The sequence below is a fragment of the Vigna radiata genome, chromosome 1 (assembly GCF_000741045.1).
Source record: "Vigna radiata var. radiata cultivar VC1973A chromosome 1, Vradiata_ver6, whole genome shotgun sequence".
Taxonomy (NCBI): domain Eukaryota; kingdom Viridiplantae; phylum Streptophyta; class Magnoliopsida; order Fabales; family Fabaceae; genus Vigna; species Vigna radiata.
The window spans coordinates 9,749,434-9,765,722 of NC_028351.1; the positions used below are offsets into that span (position 1 = coordinate 9,749,434).

Consider the following 16,289-nt stretch of genomic DNA (forward strand, 5'->3'; position numbering starts at 1 on the left):
TGTCTAATTTAACAATTAAATAATTGGGAATAAAGGTTTTACATAAACAACTCAGAAAATAAAATAATACTAAAATTATGAAAATGACTTCTCTAAACAGAAACCTCTAATGGAAGATCTTGATAGTCAATGTGTGTTATAAACCATGTGTAAAATTTTCGGGTAAATCCAATTATCAACAAAGTAGAAATGAGAGTTTTACTGAGACCATTCATAATAAACAAAAACAAAGTGACATTAAGATTTTTCTTAAAATTGTGAAAGTTACTTCTTGCACCAAAGATCTCTAATTAACAATCACAACGACCAGGTTGAAGAAACATGTGTTATGAATTATGTATAAAAATTCTGGTTCCATCAATAGCTAGAAGTAAAAAAAAAGGAATTTACCGAGATTACACACATTTTAATATTTAGGATCCCATTCTCTTAACTCATAAGGATTACTCAAAACATGTTATACTATCACAATTTTTATCAAGATAACTCATAACTTCATATAATTAAAATATTATACAATATAAATAAATAAGATCAAAGTATATAACTAGAATCAATTTACATTACAATAATTCACAATAGTTAAGGAAAAAAGACATATGAAAACATATAGTCATCAAACATATTAGAATATACCAAATAAACCTAAATATGTATGAGACAATATTTCTAATTTTCTTACCTTAAAATAGCTTTCCCAAATTAAAACTTTAGAATTATTTCCAAACTATTTTGACTTTTGATTGAATGTTCCTTATTTTTTCAATTTCATTTTTTAACAGGAGGAGAAATATAAAGGAGATTAGAAGAAAAAAAGATAATACATTTAGTTTGTGTGAAGCACATTAATAAAAAAAAATAAAGCTTTCGCCAATAACCTTACTTCTTTCTACTACTTATATTATATTAATTTATTATTACATATTTACTATATATTAATTTATTATTACATATTTACTATATATTAATTTATTATTACATATTTACTATATATTAATTTATTATTACATATTTACTATACACTCTTCGTGAATTTAGAAAAAAATAAATGTATACACGAGAAGTATACTTACTCAAGTATCTTTACAAATACATTGTGCAAGTAGACATAGAAGATAAACATAAGATTATGTAGTCACAAACATAATACTATATAATTACAAGTCTTGTACCTTGACCAGAAACTACACAACACTCTTTAGGTATTTTTTTCGAATTTTAGGAAATTTAGATGGGTATCAAGAACATAAATATAAATACACTATGAACTATCCATTTTAAAGGAAAGAGTGTGGATAAAAATATTTATAATATGCAAGGAATTAGATCTTATGGAATGTTTAAAATACCTTTTTTTTTTTCTTTCAAGTTGGGCTGTTATTCTTGACCCAAATCTTTTATGGGCTGAGAAAACTTTACTGTACTGAACCACCAAATGAGCGCAGGAAAAAAGATTTGGGCCGTGAAATGGGACAGGAATTATGAGAAACAAGACAGTTGATAAATGGTTCAAAATATTTATTTAATTACAAATTTCAAATAATTTTTAATTAAAAAATCACCTAAAATTATAACTAATAGGAAAACAAAACTGTTAATATACTATAAATACACTCCCTTCATGCGTGTAAGATACATTTTAGAATATCTATAACGCATTTAGGGTTTTCTTTTTCAGGTTTGTAATTAATTATAATTTTGATAAAAATGTTCTTAATTAATTAACGAAAACAATTTTAGTAATAAAAAAAGAATATTGAAAATAATTTCTATTAGGAAGAGAGAGGATAGTTAATCACATATTATATAATCGTTATTATGTCTTTGAAATGCTAATTAATTAATTAATTAGCTAAAAGGAATTATGTAAAAAGAGAAAAAAATCATTGGAAAAAATGTTAAGAAAATTTTAGAACAAAACTATAAATAATTAATAAATTTAATGCTGATAACTAATGTGACATGCGCGTGTTTTGAATAATTATTACATATATATATATATATATATATATATATATATATATATATATATATTAATAAGAAAATAGTGTGTTATGATAGAGTACTACATGCAACGTATCGTTGATGTGACAATGTTGGTGTTTTTTACATTTAATAATACGTACAGTGCGTGAAATGATACACTCCGCAACAAATCACCAAGTGTTGAATATGAAGTTTCAACCTCCATTCAACAACAAAGTAAAAATAAATTTAAACAATTTGATATCTACATTTTATAATTGTTTTGTTGAAATGGGACGAGAATAACCTTTTATGCCGTTAAAATGTCTTTAATAATTCAATAGTGAGTAAATGTGAGTTCAGTTTAAAATTAAATCTCTATTTATAGAGTTTATAAGAATTTGGTCAATTAATTTATCTCATAAAGATTATGAATGTAAATTTTAACCATTTAACAATAGTAGTTATAACATTAATTATATCTTTAACTTTATTTAACTGTTGCTAGTACCGAATGATCAGAACTTTAATTATACTTTAACTTTGTTCAACTGTTGTTAGTACTGAGCGATCGAAACTCTTTTACACATCAACCATTCGGTCTTTTTTCTTTCTTTTGTCATCACGTCCGATCGATTGGCTATAAACATACAATAACACTTATATTTATTAAAAAAAAAAACTCTTAACCTTATTTTTCATGGACAAATAAAATCATATCATAAATTTAGAAATATACAACAAATATTAAATCTAAAAAGAGTGATACTTTTAATTTACAAATAGAAGTTTGTATTTATGTATTAAGTTTAATTTGGATTATTAGTTTTTTTAGGGTTTTAATTATGATGTTAGATTGATTTATAAAGGTTGTTGTTATACTGGTACACCATATGAATGTAAAATTTGTCCATTTTACTTTGGGAAGAGAAAAGGGACACGTGTTACTCTCAACATTAAAGTCGACAAGTCCTAAAGTATCGGTAATTAAAATGTTACCCTCCTTCATTGTCTTACTTTATGAATCAACTAAGAATTCCATGAATCAATTTATTACGTTCTGCCTATTTTGTCTACTCATCACTATTACTTTTTTGTATGTATGTATATGATACAGCATATATGCTAACAATATATACACTAATTTAAATTTATGTTTCAAGAACCTTAATTTTATTATTTAATATGGTATTACAGCTTATTTTAGAGTTGTTTCACTATGAAAAAAAAAATCATTAAATAACAATAACTAAATTAACAATAGTAAGTAGTTAAAATTTGATAATTAATGTTAAAAAATTAATTTAAATAATTTATAAATTAATAATTTTTTTATTAATAATTAATACTATTTTAAACACCAATAATTTTTAATTTATAAAATAATAAATTAATTATTTTTTGTTTATAATTTTAATCAATTTAATATTTTTTTATAATCATGTTGTTAAACATTCATTATACCAAATTATAATATATTGATGAGATTATTCCTCATCTTACAAATAAATTATATAAAAATAAATTACAGTTAAATTCACTTTTTAATATTAAACGTAATTACACAAAAATTAATCATGAATAAAATACATTTATTAGCATATATAATTATAGAAAATACATAAAATGATGGTAACTCGTACCCTACATTTTGGTATTTTCTTTCCAATATACCTAACTCACATGTGGAAGGTATGGCGGTCCTTAACCGTCAATGCACGCGGCTCTTTTGACTTCCACTCATCGAATTAGTTCATCTTCATAAAACAAATATAAGAGAACAAGTCTTAATATTAGTAGTATTAAATCTTCTATCTATTTTTTGCACTTTAATTAAAAATAAAGTTTGAAAAATAAATGTCTGCATTAAAAATCTTTCCCTGTCAATCAGTTAACAATCATTGTTAGTATAATTTTTAAAGGGATTACAATAAAAATACAAAAATTATATGATAATTTTAATAAAAAAAAAACGGCGTATTAGTACACGAATTATCGTTTTTAAATAAATTTTACTAAGAGGATATACTATATGATTTGATGGGAACTCAATAACAAAAATTTAATATCTTTACTAATGGCAACATATTATAATTAATATTTTCTCACAAAAAAAGATGGTATACTAGAATTGAATAACTTTGGTTTACATCATGACATGTATCTACTTGTACATAGCATTTTCTTGTTATCCATATCATTTATATCCTTTAATCAATTCTCCTCTCCCAACTTCTTCCCAACTAATAAGATTTTAAAAAATAAATAAAATAATAGTAATACTAATGAGAATGAATGAATGATCCTTGTAAGTTGAAACCAAATGACAAGGATGGCTAATGTTCATTCATTAATACAAGTCGATGAGTATTAATTGGTCCCATCATCCATGATCTCACGTGGATACCCTTCTCTCTATCAATCTTTTATGCTTTTCCTTACAATCAAAGAAACCCTTTCCTTTGCCAAATTAATTACGCTCATGTTTCCACACACCATCACATTTCTATCTAGGGCATAACAAAAATAACATTTTTTTTACATATGGAGCAATCTTTAATCCTTTTTTATTGAAAAACATTGTTAATGGTAATTTCCAATGCATTTCTTATGCCAAATTAACCATACTTGAAGGAAAGTTCTAACCTTTAATAAGTTTTCTTAATGGGACTGTATTAAAATTCTCAACAGTGATGAATGAGACTTAATAACAAAAGCTATTGATAATGGTGTACTAAAAAGTGTTTACATAAACGTTTATGAAAATGAAAATGAGATGGGAATGGGAGAATAGTAAGAGGGTGTGTGATGAGAGGGAAAAGTTGAGAAAAAACACACGTAATATGAACAGATTCCTTAGCCTCAGGGTTAAATGGGGGTCGGTTTGGCAATAAATGTAGCTACCAACAACTAGCTGCACCCATTAATTGATTGCTCCATATAATGGCTGAAACTTATTGCTTCTTCTCTAAATATTTCCATCGAGAATTGAGCTCTCCCAAACAACGAATAGTATGTAGTAGTAGATATCTTATCATATATCATGGTGTTATAGCTGTTGTGTTCGTCATCCCTTGCATCAGTTGGATCAGAATATATAACACCCTTTGCTCCAATCACTTCTTCTTGTTCATAACAACAACTTACAAATCCTTTCAACAGTTGCAACAAATCTATGTATGCAACTCCACAAGGCTCTTTTTGCATGAGCCATCATCTCTCTTAAGAAAACCCTTTCTTTCAGTCAAAACTCCCCAATCATACCATTCCCATTTCACCACTCACACTTTTCTCTCCCTCCTATCCTGTTGTACCCTTTTCGTTTTTCTATCATAGTAACTTCCTCATATATATATATACACACTCACATATTCTATAGGTTTCATTCACTGCTTGGCTTTTGAATTTGGTTACTACCCTTTTTTCTCTTTTGGTGGATCGGATTTGATCAGTACCACTGAACTCTTTTGGAGAGTTTGGACCATATTGTATTGAAGCCTAAAAGGTGAGTAGTGTGTGAGAGGTTTGAAGAAAGTTGATTATCATGAAAAACTCTGAGGCAACGACACATGATGGTATGGAGATAGAAGCAACAGCTAGGCCTTCTGGAAATGGTTCCACCCTACCAGGGTTGAGTCCTCTCAGTGAGACCCTTTGGAGAGAGAAGGCCAACTCAGAGATCATTGGAGATGTTTCAGCAAGACTCACATGGAAGGATCTGACCGTGATGGTCACTCTTAGCAACGGCGAGACACAAAATGTTTTGGAGGGTCTAACTGGTTATGCTGAACCAGGAACCTTCACTGCTCTCATGGGGCCCTCAGGTTCTGGAAAATCTACTCTTCTTGATGCACTTTCTAGTCGCCTAGCTGCAAATGCCTTTCTTTCAGGCACCATTCTTCTCAATGGACGCAAAGCCAAACTCTCTTTTGGCACTGCAGTGAGTCTTTTTCCTCTTTTGCCTTAACATGCAGTCTTTGGTTCTTTTGTCTGAACATATAGTCTTTGGTGGAATGCTTTCAAACAAACGTGAATATAATATTGGATCTCTATTTAATACTATTAGATATATATATGTTCTAAAGGTTTTGGTACCCTTGAGATCTTTCTTTCTTATTTCTCTCTTTGACCGAACTCTTTCAGTTATTGGCCAGAAAAACACCTCAATCAAAATATTTGGATTTTTTAGATACTGTAGCACTGGCAACTCCCTTCAGAATAGAATAAAAAAAGATAAATTTTTAAAAGATGATACATAGATTTTAACATCAAGAATAGAACAAAATGTTTCATTCTCTTCTGTCTATGTACTAAATGCTCCATACTAAATGCTACTAGCGGTGTCTATGTTTCATTGGAAGAATATAGTTAATAGATAATATATATTAACACTTATTTTTGATTTTGAACTTTTAAGGTTTGGTTTAATTATAGCACCTAAATATGGTTGCCTTTTTTCCAATATCATGTTTTGCAACTTTTAAGCATACCATTATGCTAATTCTGCAAAAGGGTTTGTTCCTAACTTGGTTTTTATGATGTGTTATGAACTTAACCAGGCTTATGTGACACAAGATGATAACTTGATCGGTACCCTAACAGTGAGGGAGACGATATCATATTCAGCTCGTTTGCGTTTGCCTGATAACATGCCATGGGAAGATAAGAGAGCATTGGTGGAGAGCACCATTGTGGCAATGGGACTGCAAGATTGTGCCGACACAGTGATTGGAAATTGGCACTTGCGTGGGATCAGTGGTGGGGAGAAGAGAAGGGTTAGCATTGCCTTGGAAATCTTGATGAGACCAAGGTTGCTTTTCCTTGATGAGCCAACCAGCGGACTTGACAGGTTGTTACACATCACTTTATGTGAATTTAATTTCCTTGTCCTAAGTGGTTTGCATGGACATATGAAGTTATCACACGTCTATTCTCATCTAATTAACTGCTACCAAATATGTACTGTATATGTAACTCTGTCCTATAGTTTTGCTTTTCAAGTAATTGATATTTATGTACAAGAAAAACTTGGTATAGTAAGTTTATTCTTAATATCTCCCCCTTAACTGCAATTTTTCCTGTAGAGGGTTTTGTTTTCTGTCATATATAAAATATGTGAAATAATTTCATGTTATTATTATACTGTTTGTAAAAAAAAAAAAGATTTATGTGATGTTATGTGCTCATGTCATTTAAGAAATTTTAAATGCCAAAATTTACATGTAAATTTATATAAATAAAACATAATATTTGATATTTTGAAAACAGATTTCCTTAATCACCCAATTACATTTATAAAATAGTTTTCTTTTTTACATATAAAGGTGTCCTTATTAAAAGAGTTAGATTGTGGTAGTTAATTCATTTAACTATGTAGGTGGATACTAATAAATGAGAATGGTAGTGGAAGAAGTAACTAATAATTTTTTATTTTTTAAAGTGAAAAATATTTTGAAACAGATTAAAATAGTAAAAGTATGAGATAGGGGTGTTTTAACACTGTTCTTAAATTGACAGTTAAAAAACCTTGAAGGAGTATTCTGTCTTTTCTGTTGCTGCTTTTGGCAACTATTGATTGATGCATGCTTGTCTTGTACATGTTTCCATCGGTTCCTAATGATAAAATTTCTATGTAGCTTTGGAAAGGAAAAACGTGGTGCAATAAATAAAGGGCCATGCATTGTCTGTATATTATTTATCTTTGAAATTCTTATCTCTATACACAAAATGCAGAAACAAACAAATGCTTGTCTTTTTGGATAATGTTTTGCATAGTCACAACATCAAATTGTGTGCACCTTTTCTGAAGGGGGTTACAATATTCTATAATGTTTTTTTTTTTTATGGAGAATGTTTGGTTTGTGATGTCTCTCTTATTGATCAAGTTTGTAAAGTAGAAACATCACTTTTTGGTGAACTCATGTCATAGTTTGTTTTGGAAATTTTCACTGTGGCAGTGCTTCAGCTTTCTTTGTGACTCAGACGCTACGTGCCTTGGCAAGGGATGGGAGAACCGTGATAGCCTCTATTCATCAACCTAGCAGTGAAGTGTTTGAGTTGTTTGACCAATTGTACTTGCTTTCTAGCGGCAAAACTGTTTATTTTGGACAGGCTTCAGAGGCATATGAGGTCAAACTCACATTCCACTTTTTTCTCTCTTCTTTTGCATAGTTTCTTGAATCAATAATGCTTGTAAATAAATGAAGCTTTTTGATGACTGATATAAGTGATTTTGTCTGCAGTTCTTTGCACAAGCTGGTTTCCCTTGTCCTGCTTTGAGGAACCCTTCTGATCATTTCCTCAGGTGCATCAATTCTGACTTTGACAAAGTCAAGGCCACTCTCAAAGGGTCCATGAAACTGAGGGTATTCAACTTTTCTTCTTTATCACACAAATTTGTCTTTCAATTTCATTACACTCTATATAGTTTCAACATTTTAATATGTGCTTTTCATCAATTATTTTCCAACATACATGCCTCTGCTAACATTTGGTGTGAACCTTTCTTCTCTGTAGTTTGAGGGAAGTGATGATCCTTTGGACAAGATCACTACTGCTGAAGCAATCAGAACTCTTATTGACTTCTACCGCACTTCTCAGCACTCTTATGCTGCAATACAAAAAGTGGATGAGATATCCAAAGTTGTAAGTGCTTTTCAATGACTACTTACTGATGAAAAATAACCAAACTTAAGAATGATGCAATTCAATGCAATATATTAGCACACAAACATGTATATATCCTCTTTTTCTTGTTCATTTTCTAGAGCCAATTATTAAATGTTGTGATCATGATGAATTCTGCAGAAGGGAACAGTGCTTGAAGCTGGAGGAAGTGAGGCTAGTTTCTTGATGCAGTCTTACACTTTGACCAAACGTTCCTTCACCAACATGTCAAGGGACTTTGGCTACTACTGGCTTAGGCTTGTTATCTACATTGTTGTCACTATCTGTATTGGAACCATTTATTTGAATGTGGGGACAGGCTACAACTCTATTCTGGTACTTCTACATCTCATTTGAAAGCAATTTGAAGTTGTCACTGTATCACAGTTTTGCAAGAAATTTGACCTTCTTGGAGTTCATGTGCTTTCTTCCCTTTATTGCAGGCCAGAGGTTCTTGTGCATCTTTTGTTTTTGGTTTTGTGACCTTCATGTCAATTGGTGGATTCCCTTCATTTGTTGAAGACATGAAGGTGAATGTTCTGTGCCCCCCATGCAACAACTAACCATCATACTCACTATAATGTAGTATGAAATCTCACATTTTCAATTTCAATCACAGGTTTTCCAAAGGGAGAGGCTTAATGGTCACTATGGTGTCACTGCATTTGTCATCAGCAACACATTATCTGCAATGCCCTTCCTGATTTTGATCACTTTTCTCTCTGGAACCATCTGCTACTTCATGGTTCGCCTACACCCTGGCTTTTGGCATTACCTCTTCTTTGTGCTGTGCCTTTATGCCAGTGTCACAGTGGTTGAAAGCTTAATGATGGCAATTGCCAGCATTGTCCCCAACTTCCTCATGGGCATTATTATTGGAGCAGGAATTCAGGTATGCAAGTTCCTCCCCACAGTATAGGCACATGTGCATTAAATTACATCCATCCAAAACAATGCCATCTTTTCCTTTAAACCACCACCCAAAATTCAACCTTCTCCATCATTCTTTTATAAATTTCTGCCTTTAATTCAACAGTGGATCTACTAAATGCAAGAGCACTGATTGCATATCATGTTGCATAAGCAGTTGAAACCAGGAATTTAAAATTATCCAATCATGTTTGAAAATACCACATCTAAAATATGAAACCAAACATGATGTCTAAATCTCCACATATACAATGCCTGTGAAGACAGCTGCACACAATGTTTTCACAGCAGGATCATGTGAAAATTCAACACAAAAGGATTCATTCTGTAAAACCTTTGATCCTGATCATCCATTCACACCTGATTAACTGACTTTTGTTTTTCTATTTTTTTAAATTTCAGGGCATATTCATGTTGGTCTCAGGCTACTTTAGGCTTCCACATGATATCCCAAAGCCAGTCTGGCGTTACCCTATGTCATACATCAGTTTCCACTTCTGGGCACTGCAGGTAACAGAAGCAACACATTTCAATACTTGAATGCCATGTGCTGTTGTTATATCTTAGTTTGATGATAAAAACTTTGAAAACTCTTTCAGGGTCAGTACCAGAATGATTTGAGGGGCTTGATTTTTGACAACCAGACACCAGACCTTCCAAAGATACCAGGAGAATACATCTTGGAAAAAGTCTTCCAAATTGATGTGAACAGATCGAAGTGGATTAATCTGAGTGTGATCTTCAGCATGATTGTGATCTACCGAATTATATTCTTTATCATGATAAAAATAAACGAAGATGTGACACCATGGGTGAGAGGATACATGGCTAGAAGGAGAATGCAGCAGAAGAGTGGAGCACAGAACACAACCATTGCACCTGATGTTCTCACTCAGTCACCATCTCTCAGAACCTATGTTTCCCATCCAACAAAATGATCTCATTAAAACTTTTACTCCTTTCATTATCAACTAGGATTAGATATATATATCAGACAAAATTCTTACTGTTTTTACACATTCTTGCCCTTTAACCCTACTTTCAGTAAGTTATCACTGCCTTGTTTATAATTTGAGAAAAAATATCACTTCTACTTTCTCCTGTGTTCATTCTCATTCATGTTATATATATATAGAGAGAGAGAAAGAGTATTTTCGCAAGTTAATATAGTTAAACATGATCAACCATATCTTAAAGTTCTAAACCACTAGTCACTTGGTTAATCATCATGGTAATTTTATAGCAAATATGTTTAATTTTTATCACATGTGGCTGAGTTGTTTTATTCAGTTTATCCAGCAACTTTTGTTGTACAAATTTAGATTCTCTACTAAATTTTTTTATGTTTTTTTTTGTCATATCTTCAAAATATATTTTTTTAATATGTAAAAATAAACTCATTTTGAAAACAGAGAAAAGAGAGAATCGAAAAATCTCAAAGAAGTCATTTTATACAAGAATTTATATAAGCAATAACTTTCTTTAGCTGTACTTGAAAACTGAGACAAGTGTGATATGGGTTTAGCAGCTTTACCACAATTGGACCATTATAATAATCTTAAAAGCATTAAGTTCAGTGATTGAATGCTGAAGTGAAATTGAACTAATCACATGTTTAATTAATAAAATGAATCTATAATAGGATGAACCATTTTGACCAAACTGAGCAACATAATCATCCTTCTTTGTTTGTTGTTAAAAGCACAACTACCATAATAATGGCAGCAACCACCAACCTTCAGCCACTGCCTAAAATACAGCAACCCTAATAAAACTACTAATAACACCACACGTTTCCCCATTAATGTACATTTCTCATCTCTCACATTGCTCGAACTTTTTGCTTCTCTTTTACCAACTTGTTATTCACACTCCTCTAATTGCTGTTTACACTCTATTTTTCTTCTTTTATTACTAAAATACCCTTTGATCTAAAGAGGTATAAACCCAAACCTAATCTTTACCCTCCATTTCTGATTCCTCTCTCAATCCTTACCAATTTTTGTGTCTTCTATCTGTTGTACGCGTAAAGTATTTGCTTTAATTTTGTTCATTGCAGTTCCAATATATTAAACTATTCACACAATTTTTTTTTTATAAAATTCTTCACTATATGTAGAAAGACTCATTTCGTTCTACGTTTTGGAATAATATTCAGAAGTACCTTTCCGGAAAATTAGTTTCCCAAATTGTCTCAAAAAATATTTTCTTATAATACTTTTTAGACATTATAATTTAAAATTTTGTTTTATCAAGATTAATTATTATATATTCAAAATATGATCTGTTTTAAAATATTATCCATCACAATTTTATCTTTAAATGATATTTTAGAAGGTATAAAAAAGAAAGAATATTTATTTAAATTGTTTTAAACCTCAATTTTTACAAGATATAAAACTATTAGGTGTAGTAAGATTATTCGCAAATGAACCTGAAATACCTTGTTGTAAGATTTTCAAGATGAAAGTTCTAACTGATGAATGGAAGTATTGGCAAGCGGAATGAAAATGTATGTTATTGTGAATTCATTTAAGAAAAGAGAAAGAAACGAGTCTAATAGTAATTAGAGGGAGTTTAAAAAGAAATTTCCCTCTTCTCTTTCTTTTTATTTTTGGGTTTGGATCTATACTGGCTCTCAAAATCGTGTATTCTCCATGCAGCCAGTGCTTCCTGCATCCCTATATTTTCTGTTTGCACTCCCATATTTTATGAAATACCATTCATACCCTTATGAAAATAAATAAAGTTGGAGTGTATTTGGTTTCTTGGATTGTGTTGTGAAGGTTGTGTGCTGTTCGTTTTTCCTATGGAATATAGAGAAATGGACATGAGGGTTGAGCTGCTGATAGATGATAATACAGATAAGAAAGTGGAAGAAAGTGTAATTTAGGTTTTTATTAATTTTTTCATTAAGAATATAAGGGTTATTTTGTTATGCCAAAGGAAGTGCAGGCCGAAAACATGGGGTGCAGGAAGCATTAGCCTCTCTCTGTTGATGACATTTAATGGGCTCAGCCCAGCTTTTACTCGCACCCTCAGTTCAGGAGCTCAACAATGTTTGACTTAGATCGATTGATTTGACTTAATGTTTTGAAATAATCCATAATAAATTTGGTCAGAGTATTTTGTGAGATAAACCAGTATGTCTATTATCACTAATTCATTTATACTGATTGTTTCTATGAAAATGTGTTTTAATTAATTTATTCTGGTATATTTATCTTTTGTAGATTGATTTAGGATTTATGGTTTAAAGTTTAAGGTTTAGTTTCCTTTATTTTCTAATTAATAAACTTCTCATCTACTTTTGGAGATAAACAATCTAGGAAATCAATTAGGAATAATGGTTACTTGTTTATGGTAATGTTATTTTATTTTATCTCTACATTTTATCTTTAATTAATGGGATCTTCAAGATAATTTTCCAAAAAAAACATTTTTGCAGTATAATTTTTACAACTTAAGATGTAAGCGGTAATTTAAATGCTGGTAAACACATCAATAAAATAATTGATAATAAAGATACGCCTTTTGTTTTTAACAAGTTATTTTCGAAGTTTTTATGTTGATTCCAAAATTTTAGGATATGTTTAGATATCAAGTATTATTTAATTAAATTTATTTATTTTATCTTTAGTTTTATTAAAATTAGTTGAATTTTTTTTAATATTTCATTTTAATAACATAACCCTATTAAAATAAAATATTTTATTATAAATATTTAGAAAACAACTTATTGATAAAGGTATTTTATTAATACAATTATCCAGCGTATGATATTATAATAATATAAAATATATATATCTCAAAATTCATGTATTTTAGCATGTTCATAATAATAAGATGATCATTGTAAAACGAAAGATACAAACATAAATCAAATCAACAAAGAAGAGAATTTAAGTTATTAAAAAAAATCATATATTAATAAAAATACTAGTGGAAAAATGAGAGTTTATGACAACTTATTATGACGATGAAAACCATCCATCAAAATAAGTTGACTAGTAATATTATCATAATAAACGTAAGACTTATTATGTATTTATTGAAACCCGTCATAATATTGAACACGTTGGAAAACTTATAAATAAGTTTAGAAGATATTACATGACTGGTCTATAATATGAATATATTATGACGGTTAGTTGAATAACTGTCATAGTGTCAAAATCGAGATTGTTTTGATTAAATATTATGACTTGTTTTGAAAAACATGTCATAATATCTCTCTTAATATAATATTATTTTAACTCATTATTTTATTTGTAGATTTTTAATGATTCATCTCTAATGAAAGGTCCAAACATTGAAACTAAATGAGCTTATTTTATTTTAAGCGTTAGTAAATTGTAAAAACTTGACTATATGTAGGTTAATGTAATATTTGAAATCAATATATAGTTTTATGTACAAATAATGTATTAAAAATTATTAGACAATTTAACGTATGAAATAAATTTTATTTTGTTTGTTCAATCGAATTTGTTCAATGTAAGCAGGGTATATTGATTATAAATTGATTGAATGAGATGATAATCCAGAAAAATTGATTGTAAATTGATCGAAGGTCAAATGTAAGCATGCACTTTTTTTAAAAGTTTTTATGACGTACATGAATATGTATGTTAGTTATGAAAACCATGTATTATGATAGGTGAATAATTATCTGTCATAATATATTATGAGAGGTAAAAACGACTAGATCATAAAATCTATGTGTGAAAATGAACATAACTTTTTTTTTTAAAAAAAAACTTGTAAACCAAACAAATTATCATATATATTGCAAAGATATATTTATCTAAAGTTCAATTGACCAATAACACATCAATCTGTTCCTAGTAGATGTCAAGGTGGCCATATCCTTACACCAACATAACACTATGGTTGTTCATCTGACCTGTAACATGTGCCAACCATCCTACATCTTGATATTGTTTTTATTTTCCTTCTCAGCTCAACTTTAAAATCCATTCTCCTATGCCTCTTAAAACTTATAATTAGATTTATAAATAGAGAGAGGTTTTATTGAGCTAAACTTGTGTGCCTTCTTTTCAAAACTGTCTAATTGTAAAAATTCACACTGCACGATCATGGCTCCCACTCTCAACTTTGTTAGGGAACAAAACCAGGTTTTCTTCTTCTTTTTTGTTCTTCTGATAAGATTTTATGATAATATATATATAGTACCGCCATGAAAACTTTTTGGACAGTGATATACTGCAAAGAAAGGTTATGAAGAAATTAAACTTATAACTAATCCTTAAACATAAAGATGTTATGAAGATGAAATGAATAATTTAATAATGAATTGAGTATATGAAGGTTTTTATGATAAATTATTGCATGACTACACTTCCCTTTATAGGTTATTTTCACTGGAAATTCTTGTGTGAAGGTAGTGATACTAAACAGACCTGAGAAGCTAAACATCCTTAACCATGAAATGGTAAGTTCATAAAGCCAATTCTTAAATGCTTTTAATATAGATTGCTTCAATTACTAGGAAGCTTAATTGATTGAGTTGTCATTGTTTGGAGTTCAAGTGATTTCATTTTTAAAGGATGCCCCATTTCATACGCTAGATGCAATTAGTCACCGACGAAATAAAGTTAAAAATTTTAAACTAAGAGAAAATAGGTTGGACTGACAATGGGTTTTTTTGTTGTTCTCTGACCAACCACGGCATATTCCCCTGTCAATTTATTGCAGGTGCTGACTGATGGGGAATGTCAGCAGGTAGCAGGGGGAATAGGCCGCGGTTGGTCTGAGAACCGCGGCATATTCCCCCTGCTACCTGCTGACATTCCAAAAAAGGCAGTTGGGAGGCAGTTGAGGAATTCTGAACGTTGGGGAATATGCCGCGGTTCTCTGACCAACCGCGGCCTATTCCCTTGTCTGAGTAAATTTTTAAATTTTTCAGAGCATATGCCGCGGTTCAGCGCGCAACCGCGGCATATCAGTTAAAAAAATTTCAAAAATGCCATTATGGATTATTTTTTTTAAATGAATAGGCAGCGATTAAGTGTATAACCGCGGCATATACCCTCTTTATGCCGCGGTTCAGTGTAGAACCGTGGCAGATTCTATTTTTGAAGGTAAAAAAATAAAAATCACGAAACAGTTTCGTCTTCTTCGCGAAACAGTTTCAGACTGCGTTGTGCTTCCTTCTCCGTTAACGACGACCCTGTTCTTCCATTCTCCATCATTTTTCATCGTTTAAACTGCATTTTGTTCGGTGCATTTGCCATTTTTTACGTTGGGGAAAATTTTTGACCGATCAGAATCGTCATTTTCTACCCTGAGATCGTGAATTGCATTTTGTCGCGCCCATTCCAGGTACTTCCTTTATGCCCTCGTCAAGTTTTCCATTAAGCCTCTATGTTTGCTTTCGTTTCTTGATGCATATGTGGTTGTGGCTTTGATCATTTTTGTCAAATTTGTTGTGGTTTCGGTCGTTCTTGAAGAGGCAAAGTATCTTAGCTTTTATTTAAGTTTTTATTTTTTTTATCAACAATTTTTTTTTAATAATATGCTATGAACTTTTTTTATTTCAATTTTTATTTATGTAATTATGTGTGATTGAATCTTTGAATTGATAATTTAAATGATTATTAATTGTATGATTGTATGACTGAATTGATTGTATGATTGAATTTATAATTTTATATACAAAATTGTATAATTGTAATTTCGTCAAATTTAGGAATATGGATCGAAAT

General features: G+C 30.3%; 1 protein-coding gene across 1 annotated transcript; it reads left to right on the forward strand.

Moving 5' to 3' along the window:
• Nucleotides 1-5,509: 5,509 nt before the first annotated feature.
• On the forward strand, nucleotides 5,510-10,664 carry LOC106772001 (ABC transporter G family member 11). The gene is made up of 10 exons (XM_014658101.2): nucleotides 5,510-5,905; nucleotides 6,525-6,814; nucleotides 7,923-8,094; nucleotides 8,208-8,330; nucleotides 8,482-8,610; nucleotides 8,773-8,967; nucleotides 9,075-9,161; nucleotides 9,251-9,523; nucleotides 9,964-10,071; nucleotides 10,161-10,664. Exons 1-10 carry the CDS (start codon nucleotides 5,510-5,512, stop codon nucleotides 10,497-10,499), a joined length of 2,112 nt encoding a protein of 703 aa, XP_014513587.1. The 3' UTR covers nucleotides 10,500-10,664.
• The last annotated feature ends 5,625 nt before the right edge of the window (nucleotides 10,665-16,289 follow it).